This window comes from Chelonoidis abingdonii, chromosome 10 (assembly GCF_003597395.2).
Source record: "Chelonoidis abingdonii isolate Lonesome George chromosome 10, CheloAbing_2.0, whole genome shotgun sequence".
NCBI lineage: Eukaryota > Metazoa > Chordata > Testudines > Testudinidae > Chelonoidis > Chelonoidis abingdonii.
Window position 1 is genome coordinate 654,925 of NC_133778.1, and position 27,933 is coordinate 682,857.

At 43.6% G+C, this 27,933-nt stretch overlaps 1 protein-coding gene across 2 annotated transcripts in view; it reads left to right on the top strand.

The window, feature by feature from the left end:
- The first annotated feature begins 5,331 nt into the window (after window positions 1–5,331).
- The window catches only part of TRAF3IP1 (TRAF3 interacting protein 1), a 134,099-nt gene continuing 111,497 nt past the window's right edge, over window positions 5,332–27,933 (top strand). Inside the window, exons 1-6 of one of the 2 annotated variants that reach the window (XM_075069854.1) lie at window positions 5,332–5,522; window positions 10,214–10,282; window positions 12,560–12,721; window positions 20,900–21,043; window positions 21,168–21,650; window positions 26,572–26,649. In XM_075069854.1, the coding sequence (XP_074925955.1) occupies window positions 5,400–5,522; window positions 10,214–10,282; window positions 12,560–12,721; window positions 20,900–21,043; window positions 21,168–21,650; window positions 26,572–26,649 (1,059 nt within the window). In that variant the 5' untranslated portion in view covers window positions 5,332–5,399. The remainder of the gene's footprint in view (window positions 5,523–10,213; window positions 10,283–12,559; window positions 12,722–20,899; window positions 21,044–21,167; window positions 21,651–26,571; window positions 26,650–27,933) is intronic. The other variant, XM_075069852.1, reaches the window with a different exon arrangement.

Sequence of the window (27,933 nt, forward strand, 5' to 3'; positions counted from 1 at the left end):
CAGCAACTTGAGACCATTACTCCTTGTTCTGTCATCTGTCACCACTGAGAACAGCCGAGCTCCATCCTCTTTGGAACCCTACTTCACGTAGTTGAAGGCTGCTATCAACTCCCCCTCCCACTCTTCTCTTCTGCAGATTACATAAATCCAGTTCCCTCATCCTCTCCTCATGTGCCCCAGCCCCCTAACCAGTTTTGTTGCCTTCTGCTGGACTCTCTCCAATTTGTCCACATCTTTTCTGTAATGGGGGATGCAATACTCCAGATGTGGCCTAACTAGTGAATAATTGCTTCTCTCGATCTGCTGGCAATGCTCCTACTTATGCAGCCCAATATGCTGCTAGCCTTCTTGGCAACAAGGGCTCACTGTTGACTCATATCCGGCTTCTTGTCCATAGTAATCCCCAGGTCCTTTTCTGCTGCTTAGCCAGTTGGCCCCCAGCCTGTAGCAGTGCACGAGATTCTTCCATCCTAAGTGCAGAATTCTGCACTTGTACTTGTTGACCCTCATCAGATTGTTTTCAGCCAAATCCTCCAATTTGTCTGGGTCACTCTGGACCCTATACCTACCCTCCAGCATATCTACCTCTCCCCTGATCTTAGTGTCATCTGCGAACTTGCTGAGGGTGCAATCCATCCCATCATCCAGATCATTAATGAAGATGTTGAACAAAACTGGCCCCAGGATCGACCCCTGAGGTACTCTGCTTGATACTGGCTGCCAACTAGACATCAAGCCGTTGATCACTATCCATTGAGCCTGACAATCTAGCCAGCTTTCTATCCACCTTATAGTCTATTCATCCAATCCATACTTCTTTAACTTGCTGGCAAGAATACTGTGGGAGACCATACCAAAAGCTTTGCTAAAGTCAAGGTATATCACATCCACTGCTTTTCCCATTTCCACAGAGCCAGTTATCTCATCATAGAAGGCAATCAGGTTGGTCAGGCATGACTTGCCTTTGGTGAATCCATGTTGACTGTTCCTGATCACCTTCCTCTCCTTCAAGTGCTTCAAAATGGATTCCTTGAGGATCTGCTCCATGATTTTTCTAGGGATTGAGGTGTAGTTCCTCAGATTCTCCTTCTTTCCTTTTTAAAAGATGGGCACTATATTTTCCTTTTTCCAATTGTCTGGGATCTGCCCCGATTGTCATGAGTTTTCAGAGATAATGGCCAATGGCTCTGCAATCAAATCAGCCAACTCCCTCAGCACCCTTGGATGCATTGCATCCAGCCCCATGGACTTCTGCACATTCAGCTTTTCTAAATAGTCCTTAACCTGTTCTTTCCCCAATGAGGGCTGCTCACCTCCTCCCCATACTGTGCTGCCCAGTGTAGCAGTCTGGGAGCTGATCTCGTCTGTGAAGACTGAGGCAAAAAAAATATTGAGTACTTCAGCTTTTTCCACATCGTCTGTCACTAGGCTGCCTCCCCCATTCAGTACAGGTCCCAGACTTTCCCTTACCTTCTTCTACATGTAGAAACCCTTCTTGTTACCTTTCATGTCCCTTGCTAGCTGCAACTCCAATTGGGCTTTGGCCTTCCTGATTACACCCCTGCATGCTCGAGCAATATTTTTATACTCCTCCCTAGTCATCTGCCCACGTTTCCACTTCTTGTAAGCTTCCTTTTTGTATTTAAGCTCACCGAAGATCTCTCTGTTAAGCCAAGCTGGTTGCTTGCCATATTTACTATTCTTTCTGCACATCGGGATGATTTGTTCCTGCACCCTCAGTAAGGCTTCTTTAAAATAGTTGTGTGCATCCATGTTCTATGGGAAGATTTTGGCCCTTGAGGATTAATAATTATTTTTAAAATATTGAATATAAGGGGTGGAAATTTCAAAAAAATATTCCAAGAAAGCCTGTTCCCTAGCACATGGCAATTCTTTTCTAGTTCTAAGTTTTCTGGTTACATCTCTTGATTTTGACTTGCCTGTCATTGTGTGGTTGTTTCAAAGGCAAATGATTTTTAATGTTAAGCTTTTTAAAAATTCCACACTGTAGAGTTTTCTGAAACCCCACAGTGTACTGTGTATAGCTGTAAGCTGCTTGTTTTTGGGTTTTCAATATATGCTGTAAACACAATGCTCCACTGTTAGTGTCTGGGGAACAGTGTTGCACTGGAAGCTCATCCTCAGCTGATTATCCACCATGACCCCCACATCTTTTCTAGAGTCACTACTTCCCAGGATAGAGGTCCCCGTCCTTCTGGCCTACATTCTTTGTTCCTAGACATATCTATTTAGCCATATTAAAATGCATATGTGTCTGCTTATGCCCAGCTTAGCAAACAATCCAGATCACCCTGGATCAGTGACCTGTCCTCTTCATTATTTACCACTCCCCCAATTCTTGTGTTCTATTTCCACATTTTCTGCTTCCAGAAAATGTCTCTTCTCTTCATTGGGGTGCTCCTAGAAATCCATTGGAAATATTTTGCTCAGCTCTCTACCCCACTGATAAGAGCTCTCTAGCCTTCATATTTCTCCCCTTTTCACAGATCCCACCTCTGACACCACATCACAAGTTCCCACCTTAATATAGTGGGATTGAATGGAGTTCCCAACCAGCGGCAGTTCTAGCCATGGGCCCCAAAAAGGAAATAGAGACCAAGTCCAAGCCTCAGGCATTCTCTGCTTCATTGCTCCAGGACATGGCCTTCAATTCCAAGTGTTTCTCTTTGGGTCCACTGTCTTTGTGGCTTGCTAGCCTCTGACTCTCCAGCTAAACCAACCCACCCTTTCTCAGGGTACCATCTCAGCATCCAAATAAACACTAAAGTTCACATTTAACAGAACCCCTGAAGACTCTTCCTCCCAGTCCTTCTCAGGCATTGCAAACACTCCATAGAGAGCCAGTGGCAGAAGTCCAAATAACCCAGACAGTTCCAAAATAAACACAGTTCCTCCTCCCTAGTTTCTTCTTCCCACTCTTCGGATTCCTGTGAGACTCCTTCCAAAGTCCTTGGATGTAGGAAACTGTCAGCGTCTCCTACTCTTCCCAGGCACAGTTGGTCTTCTCAGAGGTCCTCTGAGGCACAGTTGGTCTGGGAATCTCATCAGTTTCAGATTGTTTCAAACCAAGAAAAAAGAGACAAACTACTTACTTCAGCACAAAGAGCTTGGAGGGATCTGCTGTCATCAGCTCAGCAGCAAACTCTCCTGCTGCTTGGCACCCTCCCTTGCCTGAACTAATGTGAATTTGTCATCCTCCCAGCTCCTATTTTTGCTCCTGAAGCAAATTCTGAGAGTCCTGTTCAGTCACATTCTCACTCAGCCTTTCCATTACCCTGCAGCACTTGAATTTGAGTATGTCTGAAGGAATACGGTAGTTTTGGAAAGGAAAGTTGAGAGGGATAAGTGAACCTGTAACAAAATTCCTACTTAATTGCTGCTCAAGGGTGTTCTTTAGCAGAGCAGCTGAGCTGGGAGGTTGGGCTGATAAAGGTGTATGCCGTCATAATGTACCACAAAAAACCTGATTTTTCATAGGCATATCAAAATTTTAATTCCAAACATTAGTGGCAGTGTGAGTAAAAAGGACCAGATCTTCCTTTAGGACACACGTGACAGCTGCAGTGGGGAGTGCCTTGAACTGGCAGTGGGGAATCATAGACTACTTACCCAATAGAAGAGTAGAATGAGAGTAGAAATGGGGCAGATGTAACGCCTGCAAAGCCAGAGTGAATGGTGTGCATGGTGGGATGTTCACACCTGACATCATGACAGTGCTGGGATTTAGGTGCCTTTTTTCTTTCCCCTTAGGGCTTTGTTCTGGCTCCTATAAGGAGAGTGTAGATGGGCTCAGGGATTGCGCCAAAGACTTTTGAAGAGTCTAGATCTTCCTGCAACAGAAGTTGCTGGGCTTTGTGTCTCCTTGCCATCTTTGGGGGTTTGAGCCAGGGTTTGGGGATAGTCTCTGGGAAGCCATTTGTGCTGGGATCACACTATCCCAGAATGGGAAATTCCAAGACTTTACCAGTCTCTGTCACATGGGATCCACACAGACCACAGGGCTCCCAGCCTCTCATTAAGTCACCAGCCTAATGAGAACTGAAGGGAACCATTGAGAGGCCTGCTGGAATGGGAGCCAGACCAGCTTGGGTCCTCAGGGAGAGAGGGCTTGGGGGAATCCCTTGTATAGAAGTGGCACAGTAGGCAAGGGCTGGGCCCACAGGCACCTTAGTGTTTGTACCACTGTGGGTTGCTCTGGTGGTCTTTGGGGCTTATGGGTGAGGAAAACTGCACTGCGGTTTCACACAGGTCTGACTCCAAGCTGGGGGCAGGGGGGACAAGGGCCTCCATGTGCTGCCCCCGCCCAGATCACCGGCTTCGCAATTCCACTGGCCAGGAACTGTCCAACGGGAGCTAGTGGAGGAAGCGGAGCCTGTGGGCGAGAGTTGTGCGTGGAGCCTCCTGGCTCCCCCACCTAGGACCTGGACCTGCTGGCTGTTTCCAGAACGCAAGTAGCACGGTGCCAGGACAGGCTGGCAGCCTGCCGTAGCCCGCCACTGGCTGGGAGATGCCCAGGGTAAGTCTGTGCCCCAACCCCCAGCGCTGAGCCCCCACAAACCCAGACCCCCTCGTGCACCCCAAGCCCCTCAGCCCCAGCACCACCCCAGAGCCTGTACCCTTGTCCTAGACCAGAGGCTCCTCCCACAACCTGAACCCCTCATCCCTAGCCCCACCCCAGAGCCCTCACCCCATCTTGTACCCCAACTCCCTGCCTCAACCCACAGCCCAGTCTTGCAAACTGACTCCCTTGGCCCCACCTCCCCAACCTAGACCCCCTCCTGCACCCCAAACCTCTCATCCCCAGCCCCACTCCAGAGCCTGCAGCCCCAGCTGGAACCCTCACCCCCAGCCTGGAGCCCCTGCCTGCACCCTGAACCCCTTATTTCTAGCCCCACCCCAGAGCCAGTTAGTGCCCTTGTCCCCTTCCTGCAGCCCCAGCCCCGGCCCAGCCCAGGGGGAGTGAGTGAGGGTGGGAGACAGCGAGCCACTGCGGGAGGGGGAGCGTAGCGGGCAGGGTCGGGGCCTCAGACGGGGTAGGGGCTAAGGTGTCCGTTTTGTGCCAGTAAAATGTTGGCAACCCTCATGCCACACCCCCCATTTGTAGCCCACACCTGACAGCACCGTCCTGCCCCCTCTCCCCCCGCCCTCGGTCCCATTGGTGCCCGGATCGGGCCTGCAACGGAGGGGCGGGGCCGCTCTAAGAGCGGGGGTAGTCGGTGGGGGCGGGGCCAAACCAGGCTGTCCCGGCCTGTTGCTAGGGCCGCGATGTGGGTAGTAACAGCTGTCTCTGTTGCTGCGCCTGCGCAGTCGGGGGCAGCGCGGGGCATACCGGGAGGGGTCGGAGCCCGAGCCGGCCCGGGCGGTGCTGAGGGGCCGCCATGAACGGGGCCGTGGTGCGGCGCACGCAGGAGTCGCTGGGGCGGGTGATCCGCAAACCGCCCCTCACCGAGCGGCTGCTCAGCAAGCCCCCGTTCCGCTACTTGCACGACGTGATCGGCGAGGTGAGGCGGCGGCGGCGGCGCCGGTGGTAGCGGGCTCCGCGTCACGCCGTTGCTAGGCGCCGCGGGGCGGGGAGCCCGGCTGGGGGCAGCGCCGGAGGGAGGCTCTCCCCGGATGTGCGCTGCCCCCCACCCCGTCTCCCCTACCTGCCCCCGCAGCCCCTGCGCAGGGCGCGGACTCCCGGGCATGGTGGGAGGCCTGGGCAGCCTCCTGGCCCAAAGCCGGGGGCAGGCGCCGGGAATAGCGGCGGATCGGAGCTGCCCCCTCCCGGCACAGTTCTGCAAGCTGCTGCCTCGGGAGTCTGGCTCCAGGCTGCTAAGGCCAAGGGGGGGCGTGTAAGTAGAGCCCAGCCCCCTGGGGAGAGCGGAGAGCCCTACAGCTGCGGGGCGGCCTCCTGACCCGGTGGCTGGAGCAGGGGCTGCTCCCTGTAGGAGACCTGGGTTTAGTTCCGGTACATCCGCTGGCCTGCAGTGTGGCCATGGGCCACTCATCTAGGCCTGGTCTCAGACTCCTAAAACTTAGGGCAACCTGGCTACATCGCTCAGGGCTGTGAACAATTTCTCACCCTGTGCAGTGTAGTTAGGGCGACCTAACCCCTGCTGTGGACACAACTAGGTTGACAGAAGAATTGTAGCTGTCCGCCTGCTGCAGGGGCCGGGAGTTGTTACAGCAAGGAGAAACCCCTTTCGTCCTTGCAGTCAGTATCTGTGCCATGCTTCTGCCTCCCTTTTCACATGTGTGAGGGCAAGAGTTTTTGCCCATCTTCATCAGACTTATTAGAGTCATAGATTTTAAGGTCAGTGGGGACCATCTAGTCTGACCTCCTGCACAACGCAGGCCACAGAGTTTCACCCACCCACTCCTGTAGCAACCCTCTGACCTATGTCTGAGTTATAGAAGTCCTCAAATCTTGGTTTAAAGACCTCAGGGAGCAGAGAATCCTCCAGCGAGTGACTCATGCCCCATGCTACAGAGGAAGGCGAAAAACCTCCAGGGCTTCTGCCAATCTGCCCTAGAGGAAAATTCTTTCCTGACCCCAAATATGGTGATCAGTTAAATCCTGAGCATGTGGGCAAGACTCACTAGCCAGCACCCACAAAAGAATTCTCTGTAATAACTCAGATCCCACCCCATCTAACATCCCATCACAGACATCTGGGCATAGTTACCTGCTAATAATCAAAGATAAATTAATTGCCAGAATTAGGCTATCCCATCATACCACCCCCCCCCCAAACTTATTAAGCTTAGTCTTGAAGCCAGATATATCTTTTGCCCCACTTACTCCCCTTGGAAGGCTGTTCCAGAACTTCACTTTTCTAATGATTAGAAACCTTCCTCTAATTTCAAGTCTAAATTTCCTAGTGTCCAGTTTATATCCATTTGTTCTTGTGTCCACACTGGTATTAAGCTTAAATAATTCCTGTCCCTCCCTGATATTTATCTCTCTGATATATTTATAAAGAGCAGTCATATCTCCCCTCAGCCTTCTTTTGATTAGGCTAAACAGCCAAGCTCTTTGAGTCTTTTTTCATAAGACAGGTTTTCCATTCCTTGGATCATCTTAGTAGCCCTTCTCAGTACCTGTTCCAGTTTGAATTCATCCTTGAAGAACGGGGGCTTGTGAGGGGCTCCATGAGAGACCAGAAGTGCACACAGTATTCGAGATGAGGTCTCACCGGTGCCTTGTATAACGATACTAACACCTCCTTATCTTTACTGGAAATACCTCACCTGATGCATCAACTTTTTTAACCGCCATGTCACACTGGCGGCTCATAGTTATCCTGTGATCAACCAATACTCTGAGATCCTTGTCCTCCTCCTCTGTTACTTCCAACTGATGTGTCCCCAATTTATAACCAAAATTCTTGTTATTAATCCCTAAATGCATGACCTTGCACTTTTCACTATTAAATTTCATCCTATTACTATTACTCCAGTTTACATCCAGTTTACAAAGGTCATCCAGATCTTGCCTCGATTGAATCATCCCAGATCTTCTCTGTGGTTAGCGTAATAGCCTCCCAGTCTTTCTGCATCCACAAACTTTATAGCCTTTCTCATTTTTGTTGCCAAAGCGTCATTGTAATAAAAGATTTAAATAAGATTTGTGTCCCAAAACGATCCCTTGAGTGAACTCTACTAAAACCTCCTTCCAGTCTGATTAGTGGTCACCTTCAGTATGACCATTGTAGTCTCCCCTTTACCAGTTCTCTTATTCATTTTTGTTTTTCTCTTTTCCCAATTTATGCTATAAACTCCCCATGTGGAACCGTCATTATCAAATGTCTTACTGAAATCAAGGTAAATTAGATCCACTGCGTTTTCCGGTTTGTCACAAAAATTGTTATAACTCTACTCAACAGACAGCAGAGGCTACAAGTTTGGTTGGACGAATTACTCCACCACTTAGAAAACATGTATGACTATATTTGTCCCAAAAGACCGTAAATTGACCATACATCAAAGATGTCTAACTCCTTTTCCTCAAAATTTTTTCCGACGCACTATGCTCATTACAAATCCACACCCATAACAGGCAAGACCCCTATAGTAATCTCTCTTCCCCGGATAAATTCATGGTGGCTAAGTCCATAAATGGCTATTAGCCAGGAAGGGTAAAGAATGGTGTCCCTAGCCTCTGTTCATCAGAGGATGGAGATGGATGACAGGAGAGAGATCACTTGATCATTGCCTGTTAGCTTCACTCCCTCTGGGGCAGCTGGCATTGGCCACTGTCTGTAGGCAGATACTGGGCTAGATCGACCTTTGGTCTGACCCGGTATGGCTGTTCTTATGTTCTTATGTGCCAGTTTGTTTAATATTAACAGCTGCCGATGAAAGATGATACCAAAGTAGAAAGTGTTCTTGGTCTTTAGAATGCCAATGATCTTTAGTACTACAGGAGATGCTTGTTTGCAGCAAACCTTGTAAGAGCAACCGCTGCTAAGGCTGCGGGTTTGTCATGGAAGTCACGGATTCTGTGGCCTGTGCACCCGGCCCATGGGCTGCCTGAGGGGCTTGGGCAGCCTCTGGACCAGCCACACCAGCAGCTGCTGGGGCAGTCTCGGGTCCTCTTCCGCCTCCTTATCCCCTTTCCAGCAGTAGCAGAAGTTTGAGTGTGTATGGGATGGGGTTGGGGAGGGAGTGAGGGCTCTGAGTGGTGCTTACCTTGGGAGACTTCCTAGAAGCGGCGACATGTCCCTCCCTCAGGTCCTAGCTCCGCGTGTTGCCTCTGCCTGCAGTCACTGCCCCCACAGCTCCCGTTGGCCACAGTTCCCAGCCAAGGGGAGCTACGGAGTCAGCGCTTGGGGCGTGGGCAGCACATGGAGCTAGGAGCTGAGGGAAGGACATATCATCGCTTCTGGGGAGCTGCGAGGAGCTGGATAGGGAGCCTGCCAGCCCCGCCAACCCCAGCACCAGAAGGGGTCCCGGGCCGTGTGCTGCCCTCCACCGAGCATCCATGGTGCTCCCTCGGCTTCCCTCCCCTGCTCTGAGCACCCCGGCGCCCCCTGGGCTGCCTCCCCACCAGATTTGGTCAGGGGTGTATAATACAAGTCATGGACAGGTTACTGGCTGATAATTTTTGTTTACTGCCTATGACCAGTCCGTGACTTTTATTAAAAATTCATATGACTAAAACATAGCCTTACTTATGCGCAACTTTCTCCTGGGAACATTTCTCTACTGTGAATTGTCGGCACTCTCCATAACCGTAACAGCTGCTTAGGAGCAACATAGCAAAAGGCACCGATATGTTGCTACTAATGAACGTCTACTATATTATCTTCTGACAGATTTAATAAAAGGAGGTAAGCACGTCTACAAACTGGAAGATGTTCACAGAGCTTATGCTTTTTTACTTTTCTTGAAAGAAAAATGGATTACTCACCAGAAAATTTGTAATTCTCTGAACTCATAGTCTATGCATGTCTATAAAGAAATCAGCCACCAACAAGTTAGGCAGTAACAGAATAAATCAAGATTGTAGTTAAAACATAGAGCCTTGTGGGTGCATGAACCTTAATTTCCTATTTAAAAAAAAAAAGTGGATGCACGAATCTTCTCTACTGCTGAGATGTAATAATTGACAAAATTTTAAATGGCTTATTGAAATACGTTAAAGAAGTGATCATTGCAATAGGGAAGATCTTTAAAACTGCCCCCAGAATAATTCAGCATGAAATAGTTGTCACGGAATGTGGGGGAGTCCGGCCCTGCACCCCTCTTCCTGGGACTCACAGTGACTCTCAGCCAGCCAGTAAAACAGAAGGTTTATTGGACAACAGGAATGCAGGTTACGGCAGAGCTTGTAGGCACAGTCAGGACCCCTCAATCGAGTCCTTCTGGGAGTTCAGGGAGCTTGGATCCCAGCTTAGGATACCCTGAATTCCAAATATCCAGCCCAAAACCGAAACTGACTCACCCCCTACAGTCGGCCCCTTCCTTTGTCCAGCTTCCCTCTGTCCCTTTGTCCAGCTGACACCCCTCTCCCCTACCTGGCTCAGGTTACAGGCCTAGGTCCTGTCTCTCACCTAAAGTCCTCCCCGTCTCTCCCATTCCCCACCCAGACAGCCCCTACTCCATCACAATAGTATCACTCCAAATGATTGCAGGAAGCTCATAAAAGGTTTTTTCAAAAGCTTTCCAGTATTTTTTAGTAATTTACTGTGTTTCTTTTGCTTTGAAGGTTATTAGAATGACTGGTTTTATGAATGGGCTTTACACAGATTTTGAGATGAAATCTGATAATGTTAAGGTGGGTAAGAAATTTCTTTATTTCATATAGGAATTCTTTATAACTTGCCAACAGGTACTGTGACTTATTCATGTGTCACTGAATTCTATTTACTATGACAAACCTAGACTCTTCTAAAGTATTGTGGTGATGTTTGTACTGTGGGTAGTGCCCAGTCACTGATCAAAACTCCACTGTGCCAGGCACTGTACAAAATTGTTTGAAAGATACTTATTTATATTTTTTTAATTAATCTGTTTAATATGTAGCTCAAGAAAATAGAACTCAGTGTCTGCACAGAGAATCATAAAGTCATAGACTTCAAGATCAGAAGGGACCATGATGATCATCTAGTTTGACCTCCTGCACAACGCAGGCCACAGAATCTCACCCACCCACTCCTGTAATAAACCCCTCTGAGTTATTGAAGTTCTCAAATCGTGGTTTAAATACCTCAAGGTGCAGAGAATCCTCCAGCAAGTGACCCATGCCCCACGCTGCAGAGGAAGGCAAAAAACCTCCAGGGCCTCTGCCAATCTGCCCTGGAGGAAAATTCCTTCCCAACCCCAAATATGGCGATGAGCAACACCCTGAGCATGTGGGCAAGACTCACCAGCCAGACACCCAGGAAAGAATTCTCTGTAGTAACTCAGATCCCACCCCATCTAACATTCCATCACAAGCCATTAGGCATATTTACCGCTAATAGTCAAAGACCAATTTCATTATACCATCCCCTCCATAAGGTTATCAAGCTTAATCTTGAAGCCAGATATGTCTTTTGCCTCCAGTACTCACCTTGGAAGGCTGTTCCAGAACTTCACTCCTCTCATGGTTAGAAAATTTCATCTAATTTTAAGTCTAAACTTTCTGATGGCCAGTTTATATCCATTTTGTGATGGCAGTAGAAATTTTGGGGTCTGGCATTAAGCTTTAGCTAACTTTTCACTGAAAAATTAAAACCTGCCTAAGTCTATTGTTTCTGCAATTAAATCCCCCAATCACACTTAAGTAACTTTATGAATTTATACTCTCATGAGTAGTCCCACAGGACTAGGTATTCAAAAGACGTACTAACAGGATCATGCCCCACATTGGTGCAATAGTGACAAAGGGCTGATTCTCCTTTGCCCTGCACATTGTGCAGTCATTTACATTAGTGCAAAGAGGGTGTAAAATTCTACCACAGGAGCATGATATGCTCGTTTTGTACTGGTGGACTTGACTACGCTAGGGGCAGGGCAATGGGGAATCAGGCCCACAGAGTCAGTGGTTCTCAAACTTTCTGTATTGGTGACCCCTTTCATGCAGAAAGTCTCTGAGTGAGACACGCCCCCCTGCCAAATTAAAAACAAGGGGGTTAATTAAAATTTAATTTAATGTGGGCTCAAGGCTGACAGCTCATGACCCCGCCAGAACCACCTCGCAACCCCAAGGGGTCATGACCCCCAGTTTGAGAACCCCTCATCTATTCAATATTGTACCTCAAAGACTGGAAAAAAAATGCTCGCCTGGATTTTAAAGGCATTTAAATGACCAATTTAAATGCATCTCAAGGAAAACTAAGGGAGAAGGCACAATTTTACGTTCATTGTGTGTCAGAAGGCACTATTTTATGTTCATTGTTTGTCAGGTAGCACTGTAGTTGAAGTCAGAGAGAGATTCTCTCTCTCACTGTGGGTTGCACTGTGTATACTAGAAACAAAGTCAAGGAGTGTATGTGAGATGAACAATGATTTGCAGTGTTGCTGTAGCTGGGTTGGTCCCAGGATAAGAGAGACAAAATGAGTGAGGTAGTATATTTTATTGGACCAACTTCTGTTGGTGGAAGGCACAAGCTTTTGAGCTTCCTCAGGTCAGGAGAAGGTAACTAGAGTGTCCAGGCTAAACCACTCTCTTCATTTTAAGAAATCTACAATATGTGTGAACCTTTTATGCTTAACAATCTGCCCCACTTTGTTAGCGGTGACACTGTTCACCTTCTCCAGACCTGAGGAAGAGCTCTGTGAAGCTCAAAAGCATCTCTCTTCCAAGAAATGAAGTTGGTCCTATAAAATGTATTACTTCACCCACCTTGTTTCTCTCATAAAAAGTGATTGTACTGTAAAAAAAAATTGGACTGTCATATTTTAATTTTGGATTACAACAACTATCCATTATCAAAATGCTTATTTCTAAAACAAAAATGCTTTGTAATAATAATGGATAATTATAATGTAGGAAAGTTTCTGTAAATATGCTACAAATCAGAGGTTAAATAGACTTTTAATAATGTATAACATTAATTTTTTCCCCCAGGATAAAGATGCCAAAATCAGCTTTCTCCAGAAGGCTATTGATGTTGTCATAATGGTAACAGGGGAGCCATTGTCAGTGAAGCCGGCACGTATTGTAGCTGGACATGAACCTGAAAGAACCAATGAGTTTCTCCAAGCAATTGGAAAATGCTGTCTCAGTAAGGTATGATCATACTGTCAGTGGTTTACATGGATGGTTCCCAACCTTTTCAGTCCTGTGAGTGTCTCTTGTTAAACATAACCAATATGTGATTCATAGACTTCAGGACCAGAAAGGACCATCATGGTCATCTAATCCAGGGGTGGTCAAACCGTGACTCGTGAGTCATGTCCAGCTCTTTTACAGTTAAAGTGAGGCTCCCGGAGCCCCTCACAACCCCCCGTTCTTCACCTGCCAGACTGTGGGGGGGAGCTCAGGACTTCTGCCTTGCGGTGGAGTGGTGGGGCTAGGGCTTCCACCAGAGATGACTGGTGCCTGCTGAGAGTGGGGGCACACGATTTAAAGGTTGCCCCCACCCCCAACAGCTTGAGTCGTACCCCCCAGGCACCCCCCTTCTCTTCCCCTCCTTGAAGTGGCTCTCCCTGCAGCTCTCAGCTGTTGGCTGCTGCCTCTATCCAAGGTGCAGCTCCCAGCTTGCTGCTGGCTCTAGTAGCTACCATGTAGGATGAGGCCAGTGGCACCATGTGGCCGAGCAGGACCAGCAACCCCTGGCAAAAATTGGCGGGGAAGGATGTGACCCCATGTGTCCCCCTCCCACATTGCCTCTGGCTTCTGCTCGGTGGGGTGGGCAGGTCCCAGGGTTTCAGCCCCATGGAAGGCACCTGCCAGGGTTTTAGTCCCATGGGGTGTGCGTGCCATGGCTCAGGGCTTCAACAGGAGTGGGACAGGTGCCTCCTGCAGGGCTGAGGCCCCAAGATCCCCTTCCCTGCAGGGCAGAAGCCCCAAGCCCCAGTGGGTACCTCCCATGGGGCTGAAGCCCGGAGCCCCAACAGGCACTTCCTAGCTCTCAAACTTCTGAAGATTGTCATACCAAGTAAGTTTGGCCACCCCGATCTAGTCTGACCTCCTGCACGGCACAGGCCAGGGAACCTCACCCACTCACTTCTGTAAAAGACCCATAACTTCTAGCTGCATTACTGACATCTTCAAATCATGGTTTAAAGACTTAAAAATACAGAGAATCCACCATTTACTCTAGTTCAAACCAGCCAGTGACCCATTCTGCAGAGGAAGGCGAAAAAAACCTGGGTCTCTGCCAATCTTCCTTGGGAGAAAATTCATTCACAACCCCAAATATGGTGAACAGTTAGAGACCCTGAGCATGTTGGTGAGACCTACCAACCAGACTCCTGAAAGAATTATCTGTAGTAACTCAGAGCCCTCTCTATCTAGTGTTCTGTCTATGGCTTAGGAGATAAATGCTAATAGCAGTTGTGGGTGGGCCACATGCCATTGTAGGCAATCTCATCATACCATCCCCCTCCATAAACTTATCAAGCTCAGTCTTGAAACAAATTGTTTTTTGCCCCCCACTATTTCCCTGGGAAGGCTGTTCCAGAACTTCACTCCTCTGATGTTAGAAACCTTCATATAATTTCAAGCCTAACTTGTTGGCAGCCAGTTAATATCTATTTCTTATCTCAGAATTGTCCCTTAACTCCTCTCCCTCCCTGGTTTTTATCCCTCTGATGTATTTTATAGAGAGCAATCATATCTCCCCTCAGCCTTCGTTTGGATAGGGTAAACAAGTCCAAGGTCCTTAAGTCTCCTCTCGTAAGGTAGGTTTTCCATTCCTCGGCTTATCCTAGTAGCCCTTCTCTGCTCCTGTTCAAGTTTGAATTCATCTTTCTTAAACATGGGAGTGTGATGGTGCTGCCCGTGGGAGCCAGCGGAGGTCACTCAATTAGGGTGAACTGTGAACAAAACGGGGCAGACAAACCCCAAAAGCTGGTGGATATTCCAATACTTAGGTTTACCAAGCCACCAAAAACAGCTTCTGTAGTACCTTACTGGTTACTCAGAAGTCCAAACAGTGCAGTTCCCTTAAAGTTCTCAGCCTCAGGCTTCCATCCAGACACACCTGTCAAACATATGATGATGATTACTGAAAATCTTATCTCATCATATAAAAGAAAAGGTTCTTCCAATCCCAAAGGATCAGCCACACACCCAGGTTCAGTTATAACTTAGATCTTACCCAGAATACATGCTTATAGCCGACTCTTATTAACTAAGCTAAAATTTATTAAAAAAGAAAAGAGAAAGTGTTGGTTAAAAGATCAATATACATACAGACTTGAATATACAGATGAGCCTGTAGTTGCCAAAAGTCCTTTTAGAAATAGTCCATAGGTTATAGTCCAATGTCCATATTCAGGTTGGCTCCAGTCAGTGACTGGGGATCTCAATCCTTTTGGCTTAACGTTTCCCCCTCTTGTAACCGAAAGCAGATTTGAGATGAAGAAGGATTGTGTCCCAGGGTTCTTATACGTTTCCAGCAGCCTTTTGGCCTGAGAAAACAATAGGCTTAACTCTCCTTCTCCCAAACCTCCTGGCAATTAGCGCAGGGTAATTTATCCATTTAAACAGTTCAGATACAGGTTACCACAACCTTCTGAGAGACATATAGACAATAATACTGTTTCACTCAAGCATCATCATAAATGTTAATATTCCCTTTTTTATCTTTGAAGTAAAACTATAGCAATAGACAAGGCTTGTTTGCTTACATCACAAGACCTGAGCAAACACCTACCCTTCTACCTCTAACAATGCAGACTTGCATTTCAAAGCTCTATTCATTTATATATTTTCCTAACAAGTCTCTAAAGTTCGGCCATGGGTCAGGTCAGTCTGTGAGGTAATTAACTCTCTCTGGCCCTGTCACCTTTCAATGAGATACTGTATTACACTCATAACGTCACAGGGAGACCAGAATTGCACACAGTATTCCAAAAGAGGTCTCACCAATGCCTTGTGTAATGGCAATAACACTTCTCTATCTCTACTGGAAATACCCCACCAAGTGCATCCTAGGATTGCATTAGCCTTTTTCACAGCTGCATCATATTGGCGGCTCATAGTTATCCTGTGATAGACCGAGGTGTATTAGTTATTCTCCTCTTCTGTTGCTTCCAACTGATAAATCCCCAGCTTATAGCAAAAATTCCTATTAGTCCCTAAGTGTATGACCTTTCACTTTGCACTATTAAATTTCTATTACTCTAGTTTTCAAGGTCCTCCAGATCTTCTTGTCTGATATTCCAGTCCTCTTCTCTATTGGCAATACCTCCCAACTTTGTGTCATCTGCAGATTTTCTTAGCACACTCCTACTTCTGCCAAGGTCGTTAATAAAAATGTGAAATAAGATTGGTCCCAAGACCAGTCCCTGAGGAACTCTACTAGTAACCTCCTTCCAGTCTGACAGTTCATCTTTCAGGATGACTGGTTATAGTCTCCTTTTAACTAGTTTGATTCCTGTATTAATCCCCATCTTCTCTAATTTAACTAATTTCTAATGTGGAACTGTATCAATGCCTTACTGAAATCGAGGTAAATTAGATCTACTGCATTTCCTTTGTCTAGAGAATCACTTATCTTCTCAAAGAAAGAGATCAGGTTGGTCTGGCATAGTCAACCTTTTGTAAAACCATGTTGTATTTTATCCCAATTACCATTTACCTGTATGCCCTTAACTACTTTCTCTTTCAAAATTTGTTCTAAGATCTTGCATATAATTGAGGTCAAACTAATGGTTTGTAGTTTCCTGGATTGCCTTTTTCCCCCTTTCTTAAATATAGGTACTATACTAGAAATTCTCCAGTCATAGCGTATGACCCCCTAGTTTATGGATTCATTAAAAATCTTTGCTATTGGGCTTGAAATTTCATGTGCCAGTTCCTTTAATAATCTTGGATGGAGATTATCCAGGCCCCCTCGATTTGGTCCTGTTAAGATGTTTGAATTTGACTTCTACCTCGGATATGGTGATTTGTGCATCCATATGCTTGTTTCCATTACCGATACTGCCACTGTCCTCAACCTCCTCATTGCTCTTACCAAAAACTGAGGCAACGTATTCATTTAGGTGTTCAGCCATTCCTACATTAGCTGTCATCTCCACCCCATCCTCAGTAGTTAGCAGTCGTACTTCTTCTTTCCTTGTTTTTCTTTTTTTTTTTCTTTATATAGCTAAAGAACCTTTTACTGTTGGTTTTAATATCCCTTGCAAGTTCCAACTCTGCTTGGCTTTTTGCAATTTTTATTTTCCCCCTACACTTTCTGACTTCCAACAGGTATCTTTCCTTGCTGATCCATCCCATCTATTCCTCATAGGCAGACTGTCTGGTCTCTCTTAATAACCGGTTTGAGATGCTTGGCCCTAAGTTTGGTCTGCAACTAGGGCTGTCAAGTGATTAAAAAAATTAATCGCAATTAATTGTGTGATTAAACATTAATAGAATACCATTTATTTAAAATATTTTTGGATGCTTGCTACATTTTCAAATATATCAATTTAAATTACAACACAGAATACAAAATCAGAGTGCTCACTTTATTTTTTATTGCAAATACTTGACCTGGAAAAGGCAAAAGAATTGTAATTTTTCAATTCACCTCATACACGTACTGTAGTGCAATCTCTTTACCATGAAAGTTGAATTTACAAATGCAGAATTATGTACTAAAACACCTTTTATTTTTGAATGCTATGGAGAACTTCAGCGCCTACAGGTCCACTCAGTCCTACTTCTTGATCAGCCAATCACTCAGAAAAACAAGGTTGGTTACAATTTGCAGGCGACAATGCTGCTTGCTTCTTGTCTATAATGTCATCTGAAAATGAGAATAGGGATTCACATGGCACCAGCATCACAAGATATTTATGTGCCAGATGTGCTAAAGATTCATATGTCCCTTCATGCTTCGACCACCATGCCAGAGGACATACATGCTGATGATGGGTTCTGCTTGATAATGATCCAAAGCAGTGCAGACTGACATATGTTCATTTTCATCATGAGAGTCAGATGTCACCAGCAGAATATTGATTTTCTTTTTTGGTGTTTTGAGTTCTATAGTTTCTGCATCAGAGTGTTGCTCTTTTAAGACTTCTGAAAGCATGCTCCACACCTCATCCCTCACAGATTTTGGATGGCACTGCAGATTCTTAAACCTTGGATTATGTGCTGTAGTTACTTTTAGAAATCTCACATTGGTACCTTCTTTGCATTTTGTCAAATCTGTTGTGAAGGTGTTTTTAAAACGAACGTGTGCTGGGTCATCATCTGAGACTGCTATAACATGAGATGTATGCAGAATGTGGGTAAAACAGAGCAGGAGAGGTACAATTCTCCCCCCAAGGAGTACAGTCACAGATTTAATTGACGCGTTATTTTTTTTAACGGGCATGGTCAGCATGGAAGCATGTCCTCTGGAATGGTGGCTGAAGGATGGAAGGGGCATATGAATGTTTAGCATATCTGGGATGTAAATACCTTGCAGTGCCGGCTACAAAAGTGCCATGCGAACGCCTGTTCTCACTTTCAGATGACATTGTAAATAAGAAGCAGGCAGCAGTATCTCCCATCAATGTAAACAAACTTGTGCGATTGGCAGAATATGAAGTAGGACTGAGTGGCCTTGCAGGCTCTAAGGTTTTACGCTGTTTTATTTTTGAGTACAGTTATGTAACCAAAATAAAATCTGCATTTGTAAGTTACACTTTCACGATAAAGAGATTGCACTTCAGTACTTGTATGAGGTGAATTGAAAAATACTATTTATTTTGTTTATCATTTTTACAGTGCATATATTTGTAATAAAAATAATATAAAGTGAGCACTGTGCACTTTGTATTCTGTGTTGTCATTGAAATCAGTATGGAAAATGTAGAAAAACATCCAAAAATATTTAATACATTTTAAGTGGTATTCTATTGTTATAAGTACAGTTAATCACGATTAATTTTTTGAGTTAATCATGTGAGTTAACTGCGATGAATTGACAGCCCTATCTGCAACCTTTCCTATGATTTTTTTTATTTTTTTTCCACCCTTGCTCAGGAGGCAAGCTCCAGATAGTTCCTGCAACTTTGAGTTAAAGTGATGCCAAGCCTCTTCTCCATTCAGATCCTTGGGTTAGTCAGTGTAGTCCTCTTCTGTAACTAAATTCCTTAATTTTTTTTAGCTTGCCCTTTTGAAATCTAGGGCCTTTGTTTATCCTTCCATTTAGTTTAAACTGATTCATGGATATGACAAACTGTATGGAAACTCATCCACTGTTTGTATTTATTCAATATATGAATTGTATTGTTGTGTTAACTGCAGTATAACATAACTAAAAGTACATATGGCCTGATCCTTAACTGATGTAAAGCATTGTAACTCCATGGGAGTTACAGTTGAGCTGTTTATATAAATTGAGGATCTGGCCCATAAACTTTGGCTATATCATCACCATATTAGGGGAACATGGAATACTCTTCGGTTTAATAATTACAACAGAATCCACAAGCATTTTCTCAGTAGGAATGACCAGATTTTCAGTGTACCATTGGGCCATTTATGCACCTAAATGAGTTGATGAGCATATCTTTAGGCACCTATTTTTCAAAATCTTTCAGCCTTTTAAAATCGCAAATGAAGGTTCTTACTGTAAAGAGGCCACTCTTTCCTCCAAGTATGCAAAAAAGCGGCACTGGAGACATTAGATCCCTTGTCTTAGTAACCTTGGAAACTCATGGGTTTAAAACAACTGTTGCCTTTAATATAGCCTGTTGTATTCCTGTTTTTTGCTTATAGTCACTGTGGAGCTTTTGAAATAAAAGACTAATCTTCTTGAGCTCTTTATCCACTGATGGCCTGCTTAATCATAGCCTCAGCCTGATCAGTGATCTGAACAGGAACAGATGGACAGGTTCTATTCTCCTGCAGAGTTCTTCCCTTTCATAAAAGAAAATACTATATTAATGGTCCAAAACACTTGGGGTAATAATAGTAAAGTATTTAAGGACATTATTATAAAACACTGTAGTGTTTAAGGATTGTACATGAGGATGATTCAAACTGATTTTTTGGTAGTCCAGTAGTTTTTGAAGTTCATATTGCATGTGAGCCCTTCCCATAGCTTTTCGATAAATCAATTGCATTGGCTTCTTTCTTGTTTGAAATTAGGGAGGGAGAATCTAGGAAACAGGCTTTGGATTGCTTGGATAATGTTCTTGACCCTGAATTTCCTTGGGAATTTTTGACAAGATCCAATATCCTGAAAGTAGTCTCAGTCGACTGAAACTAATGGATTGAGATAATTATCCTATTGATTTTTATGATTGTGAAAATATCAAACTTGGTGTATTGTGTGCAAAGGATCCTCTGGTCTCAGGGCTGTTTAAATTAAGACTTTTAGTGCTAATCTCATGCTGTTTACTGTTTCTGTAAATGAGGCCAATGTCACTAATGTTGTTCAGATGCTAGTGACTGAATGTGAAAACCCACAAAAATTCATCCGTCTCCAATTGTACATGAAGAGGGAATTAGAGTAGCCCAGGTGCCTGACTCCTCTGTACTGAGTTATCATGAGGGGCAAAAGCAGTTCCAGTCATCTTAAAAATCCAGTTCTCTTTCAGGAAGACCAAGGTTGAGCAGAAAAATTCCTAAGGGTATGGTCACCTCAGTATATGTACTCAGATTTTGGTATAACAGAACTTATGGCCATCGTTGTGCAGAAACTGAGACCTGACTTTAGCAGCCACCCAAATGGACTGGTAAATAGTGTTTGCTTAGTAGTTTTCAAAGCTGAATCAAATTTAACGGGACACTTGAGGGCTTCTTTTAACATGGTCACTAAATTCTGTTGGAAGTCCTCCTCAGTATAGGTTTCCTAACATTTTTTTAAAAAAATGCTTTCTTTAAAATGAAACAGTCTGTTGGTTAAAATGGAGCCACATCAGAGTATATCTAAATGTGGCATTGTAAGGTTAGGAGTGTTTAACCAGTGTAGCAGTCATAATATGGTAGATACTTTCAGAATAATCCATGTTACTATTATAGATAAAAGGTAAAAAACGTAGTAATGAGACTAATTAGGATAGGTAACATATAATATTAATAGAAAAATCACAGAATATATGGATAGCTTTGCTGGATACAGTCAAATTATTAAAAAAGAGGCACAAGAAAGCAGTTGACTTAAATCAGCGTATTGTCTTTGAATGAAAGGAGTAGCATAAAACACAAGATTTCATAAAAATCATCCTGGGAACTGCAGAATTAGAAATGCAGATTGCACTTAATAAAGTAACACAGGCTAATTTTCAGTGGATTTAATCTTCTCTACAGTTGTCGAGTGATGATGCTGTGAAGAGGGTGCTTGCTGGAGAGAAAGCTGATATCAAAGGAAAGCCTCCATCTACTTCTAAATCTCAAGATAAAGAAAACAGAGAATCCAGGGCAGAAGAACAAAAAAGCCATAAGGATAAAGAGGTGGGCTTTGCTGCATTTCTGGGGGGAAAATGGACTACAACTAGAAATATTTTGGGATGATAAATACTGTGTAATGGAACTGGCTTGTGCTATAGCTTAATATTACTTTCTACTCTATTTTTAGGGTAGAGGGGACAATGAAATAAAAGATAGAAGTACAAGCCGAGACAGAAAACCTAGAGAAGAGTTGAAAGAAGAAGAGAAGAAACAAAAAGAAAAGGAGAGAGACAAGCATAAAGATAAAGAGGACAGGCACAAAGACCTTGAAGCAGACAATTTTAGAGAAGGTGAAAAACATGAAAGAGAGAAAAGCAAGAACAGAACATCCAAACAAGGAAGAGAAACAGAAAAAAGTAGAGACAAAGAAAAAAGAGAGATGGAACGAGAAAAAGAGCTGCAACATGATAAAGGACGGGAGAAGGAAAGAAAGCACGAAGGAGGAAAAGAAAAGGAAAAATTGAAAGAAAGGGACAAAGAGAAGGGCAGGGACAAAGACCGTGAGAAAGACAAAGATAGGGGGAAAGAGAGAGAGAGGGACAGACGAAGGGAACGAGGCAAAGATGGGGAACGCTTGAAAGAACAAGGAACGGATAAAGCAGAAAAAAAGGTAAAACAAACACTCTTTTTGGAAAAAAGGGTCCCTTACTAACGTGTTCTCATCCCTGTGGTATTGCTTGAGTCTGTGTCTTTATATCATGTTTGCACATATCTTCATCTGGCATTCTTGGTTGTCTGTGGTTAATTTAACGATTCTTAAGTGCCTTTGTTTTCACTAAGCAAAAACCTGCTTACTTCATTAAATTAAAAGTAATGGAGACTCTTTCCTGTCTTCAAAATCCATTTCCTCTCTCTCTCCCTTTGTTGTAGCACTTAACATGGATTGTGATTGCATGCACACGTACACACTCTGCATGCCTCCAGCTGAATGCTGCTTTGCAGAGGCAGCTCCAGGGGCTGTAGTGTGGATCCTGGATTCTGTTTATTGATGCTTAAAAAGACTATGTCCTTTGTACTAGACTTTTCACAGCTTTTGTAAATGGCATCCAGCGAAAAGCATCTTGGAGCATATCAAAACCTTGAAGGTGGTGGAACCCCTTGCATCTCATTTGAAGCATTGAGTGGTCTAGCTAAGAGGATCTTGGGCATCTGGGTCCTGGAAGCAACCACATAACCAGCATCCTCCCTACAAATGGCAGCTGTTGAAAATATTTTTGTGGTATATTGGAGTCCTTGTAGACAGAGCATAGTCTCAGTAAAGAAACAGTCCTGCAACAATTCAGATATACAGAAGGAGGGGACTACTTTCTCTTTTGGCTAAAATGATTGCTGGGGGGAAAAGGCTCTCGTTATTAAACTGCAGAACACAAACCAATAGCTGCTGCCTCTGATTTATCACATATTTTTTCTCTGGGAAGCTATTGCCCATTCTAGATTGTTTACTTCTGGTCCTCAGTCAAGAAATCTTTCGGCTGCTACTACTGTGTCAGGGACAAAAATGTACTCCAGATTGCTTCTTTCCTGGATCTGACAATGGTGACTGTCTTTACAGACCTGACTCTCTTGAGCTGACTCTCTTCTCACTGATAAATCAGTCCATGTAATTGCTAGTGGCAGATATCCTGATGTTTTTGTGAAAAAAAACAAAATTTATGAAGAGAGTGGAGTAGATGGTGTAATAATTAAATCTCCAATTACACACCAACACCTGTTGGAGTGCCATTAGAGGAAATGTTCCCTCTGAAGTTTGCAAAAGCAGCAGAGAATCCTGTGGCACCTTATAGACTAACAGACATTTTGGAGCGTGAGCTTTCGTGGGTGAATACGAAGTCAGACGAAGTGGATATTCACCCACGAAAGCTCACGCTCCAAAACGTCCGTTAGTCTATAAGGTGCCACAGGATTCTCTGCTGCTTTTACAGATCCAGACTAACACAGCTACCCCTCTGCCTCTGAAGTTTGTTTCTCCAGAAGGAATAACACATGGCAGTGGTTCTCAAACTTTTTACTGATGTGACCCACCAACTGGATTTTGTCTTTTGCCACCGACCATTACATATATGCACCTTCCATCCCAGCACAGCAACCCTGATCCCAGCCAGGTATAGAGGGATGCCCTGGAGGAGGTGGGGGATGGATAATGAGCCTTTCCTGCACTCAGCCTGCAGAGGTGGCTCCTGTCGCATGGAACTGGCTTTGTCGTCCAGTGGTTACGCCGCGTGTCAGGTTGCAGTGCTTGGAGCAGGGAGAGATGCACATTTGCCTAGGGCCCTGTGACCCATCTACAACCTTCCCACGACCCACTTATGGGTAGAGACCCCTTGTTTGAGAAACACTGACTTGGGACCATTAGCACTTAAATCCCCTAGTGGTAAAATAGCTGAATACTACTAGGTGCTAGAAAGCCTTGATAATATCAGGTCTTTGTGGAAATCCCACCTCCTCCATGATACCTTAATTTGAGCCATTAGGTTCTTTATTGTACTTCCTGATCATCAAATTGGCATTTGCTTTTCTGAATGGCAGTAGGGCAGTTAGTGTAGAAGCTTGGCCCATTTGGCCTTTCTTTCTTGTTGCTGGCTGTCTTTAGACTTGTTTGCTTGGTTCCAGCTTTGTTCTTCCTGGGAGGGCTGAAAGGAAGTCCACCAGCGTCAAACCATTTCCCTCCTGCGTGGGTGTTAGGTCCAGCAGGATGTAAGGAACCAAAGGACATGAAAAGAATAAATTCTTTAGTTACTTATATACCAATGAATATAAATACAGGAACTGTGGAAAATTTATATGGGGCGCCAAAGGACACAAGGAGAAATCTATTTTGTTGGCAGAGTTAAGGACAATAAGGAGTTTTTAAAAGTATATTAGGAACAAAAAGAATCCTAACAATAGTATTGGTCCATTACTACATGCCAATCAACATGGGTTTATGGAAATCGAATCCTGTCAAGCTAACTTGATAGATCTTTTTGATCCGATTACAAGTTTGGTTGATGAAAGTAATAATGTTGATGTAATAGACTTCTGTAAGTCATGTGACTTGTACTGCATGACGTTTTGATTTAAAAACTAGAATGAAATAAAGTCAACATGGTACACATTAAATAGCTTAAAAGCTGACAGATAAGTCTCAAAATGGGGAATCATCATCCAATATGTGCCTTTCTAGTGGGGTCCCAGAGGAATTAGTTCTCAGTGCTATGCTATTTTATCACTGATAAAGCTTGCAGATAAGACAAAAATTGGGGACAGGTAAATAATTGTGGGGACGGGTCACTGATACAGATCGTTTGCACTCAGGTTACCAAGCAATCCAGTTCAAACAATATGGCATTTTAATATGCTAAATGTGAATGTATACATCTAGGAACAAAGAATGCAGGCCATACTAACAAGATGAGAGACTGTATCCTGGGATGCAGTGACTCTGAAAAAGATTTAGGGATGGTAGTTGACGGTGAGCTTCCAGTCTGAACATGAACGTGAGCTTCCAGTCTGATGCTGTGGCCAGAAGGGCTAGTGAAATCCCTTGGCTGCGTAAACAGAGGAATCTCAATCAGGGGTAGAAACATTATTTTACTGCTATATTGGCAATGGTGTAGCTGCTGCTGGAATACCGTGTCCAGTTTTGATGTCTATAATTCAAGAAGGATGTTGACAAATGTAAGAAGGTTCAGAGAAGGACCACAAGAAATGATTAAAAGTAGGACTGTCAATTAATCACAGTTAATTCATGTGATTAACTCAAAAAAATTAATCACGATTAAAAAAATTAATTGTAGTTTTAATCACACTGTTAAACAATAGTATGCCAATTGAAATTTATTAAATATTTATTAAATATTTTGTATGTTTTTCTACATTTTCATATATATATTGTATTGTGTGTTGTAATTGAAATCAAAATGTATATTATTTTTGATTCTAAATATTTGCAGTGTAAAAATTATAAACAAAAATAGTATTTTTCAATTCACCTCACTTTCTGGTGACATTGTAAACAACAAGCGTGCAGCATTATCTCCTGCAAATGTAAACAAACTTGTTCATCTGAGTGAGTGACTGAACAAGAAGTAGGACTGAGTGGACTTGCAGGGTCTAAAATTTTACTTTGTTTTATTTTTGAATGCAGTTTTTTTGGTCCATAAGTCTACATTTGTAGGTTCAACTTTCATGATAAAGAGATAGCACTACAGTACTTCTATTAAGTGAATTAAAAAATACTATTTGTTTTTTACAGTGCAAATACTTGTAATGAAAAATAAATATAAAGTGAGCTGTATGAATTGCTGTACACTTTGTATTCTGTGTTGTAATTGAAATCAATATATTTGAAAATGTAGAAAACATCCAAAATATTTAAATAAATTGTATTCTATTATTGTTTAACAGTGCGATTAATCGCGATTAATTTTTTGAATCGCTTGACAGCCCTAATTAAAAGATTAGAAAACATGCCTTATAGTAATAGACTCATGGAGTTCAATCTGTTTAGCACTTAACAAAGAGAAGGTTAAGAGGTGACTTGATTACAGTCTATAAGTACCTACAGGGGAACAAATATTTAACAATGGGCTCTTCAATCTAGCAGAGAAAGGTATAATATCCAATGAATGGAAGTTGAAGCTAGACAAATTCAGACTGGAAATAAGGTGTACATATTTAACAGTGAGGGTAACTAACCATTGGAACAATTTACCAAGGATTGTGGTGGATTCTCCCTCACTGGGAACTTTTAAATCAAGATTAGGTTTCTTTCTAAAAAATCTGCTCTAGGAATTAATTTGGGGAAATCCTCTGGCCTGTCTTCTATTGGTCCTGTTTGGCCTTGAAATCTATGACTCTGTAATGGATCACACACTTGTTAGTTCTCTCTCAGACAAGGGACATATTCCCAGCCATTACTCCCTGTATGTGGTCTTCTCTTGTCTAGAACTAGTAACTGTCTTAAATTCCATCTCCTCATTGTTTTTCACTTCATCACTCAAGCTGTGGCTTTCTGGATGCTGGGTCCTGCTAACTTTCTCTAAATCTTTCCCAGCTTCTATTTTTCTTCCGCTGCTTGCCATTTGCCAATAGTGACTCTAGATTAGGGGACATCTGGAGTGAGAGGACAGGTTAATTTTTGTGTGTGAGAAGATAATTTACAGATACATGTCCCCCCAATCTGGAGAATTATTTTCCCTCCTGGGATTGCTCAGAAAAGGTGACATCTTAAAAGGTTTAGTTGTTTGTTATCAGCGGAAGCATACTTAGGCGTGTGGTGCCATCTGGGGTTTTATACAGGCACTGCGCTCCACCAAAACTCCACCATCAGAGAACTCCCTTTGTCCTAAGGGTGACCCTTGCACCAGTAATGGCTAGGGGATATCAGTTAAAAGAAGACCGATAAGAAGAAACTTGCCTCATTATTACACTCAGCATTACGGTACATTGATTTTTGTCATCAAGGTTTTTCCTTTAAGTGGCTTAATGTAGGTCATATATTGATATAAAGTATCACAGTTGTTAGATGTATAGCAGCTGTTTCTCTTCAGTCCACAGGATCTGAGGATACTTTACCTAAGAAAACAGAGAGATCTTCTAAAGACACCAAAACTGAGCCAGATAAAGAGGTAAATATTGCAAAGCAATACAAAAGCTCTGTCAAGCTGGTTGTTTAAAGTTTTAGAATATATTAATTCATACTGAGCTCTGGGAGTCTGCAGTGGAGATGAAACAGTTTTTGTAGTTGGGGGTTGAGAGCTATTGAAACAAAGTGTAAACTCTGTATATAATGGAAACCACTTTAAGCCAGGGGGTGCGGCAGCACACCTAGTTCCAGCATGGATGGGAGTCTGTTACCTGAGGATTGCAGTGATTTTTTTTTAATTGTTTTAGATTAATATAAAGTTGTGGGATGCTAAAGCAGGTATGTCACTGTGGCCCTAGTTTTGGGGATGCTCCAGCATCCAGGAAGCTGGCTTTTTAATGAGAGTCTGTCACTGTTGGGGTGTCATTGGTGCTGAGGACTCAGGTGCCTTCTTGAAGCCAACAGATTCTCCTGTGACATAGTGGCAATGCGGAAACCTTCAACTAAGCAGATGTTTGGAGTTGAAGCTGCTTGGAATCCAGTTTAGTTGACCTTCAGCCTTTCTTAAAAGGGCTGATGTGCAATTATTTTTCTTTCCATTGCCACCTTTTGCTCTTTTGCATCTATCCACCATCCATGATGATATCCTAGATTATTAGGGTTGGAAGGGACCTCAGTAGATCATCTAGTCCAACCCCCTGCTCAAAGCAGGACCAATCCCCAAATGGCCCCCTCAAGGATTGAACTCACAATCCTGGGTTTACCACGCCAATGCTCAAACCACTGCGCTATCTCTCCCCCCATAGATATGCTAGAATTGGATGAAGAGGAAATAGGTTGTGATATCAATCAAGTGGTCACAACTGAACAGAAGCTGCAGAGCCTCCATAGCTTGTATTGATATCACTGTGTCTGCATCTGTTGCCTCCTGATGACTGCAGGCAATTTTGGGAGTTACTGGTCCAGGTGGCTAAGTCCTTTAGAGATGAGGCTAAAATATTTTTGTGAAGCAGTAGAGACTAGAAAAAACATTAAAATAGTAGGTAGGATGCCAGGTCTAGCAGGAATCTCTGTAGGAGTCTGTGGACTACTCACATCATCATGTTGTCGTCTTCTCCATCAGATGACAAATTATTATAGTCGTTCTTTGACTAAAATTAAACCAGACATTTTAAAATATTGGCAGTTGGGCTGAGAGCTTATGTACTAGTTTTAAATTTGAAGCTAATTGTTATGGCCAAATTAAACTTCCTGCGAATGGGGTTTCTAGTTGAAATTCTGAGCCTGATCCCAAACTAGAGCAGTGCTGTTGGGCACCACAACAATG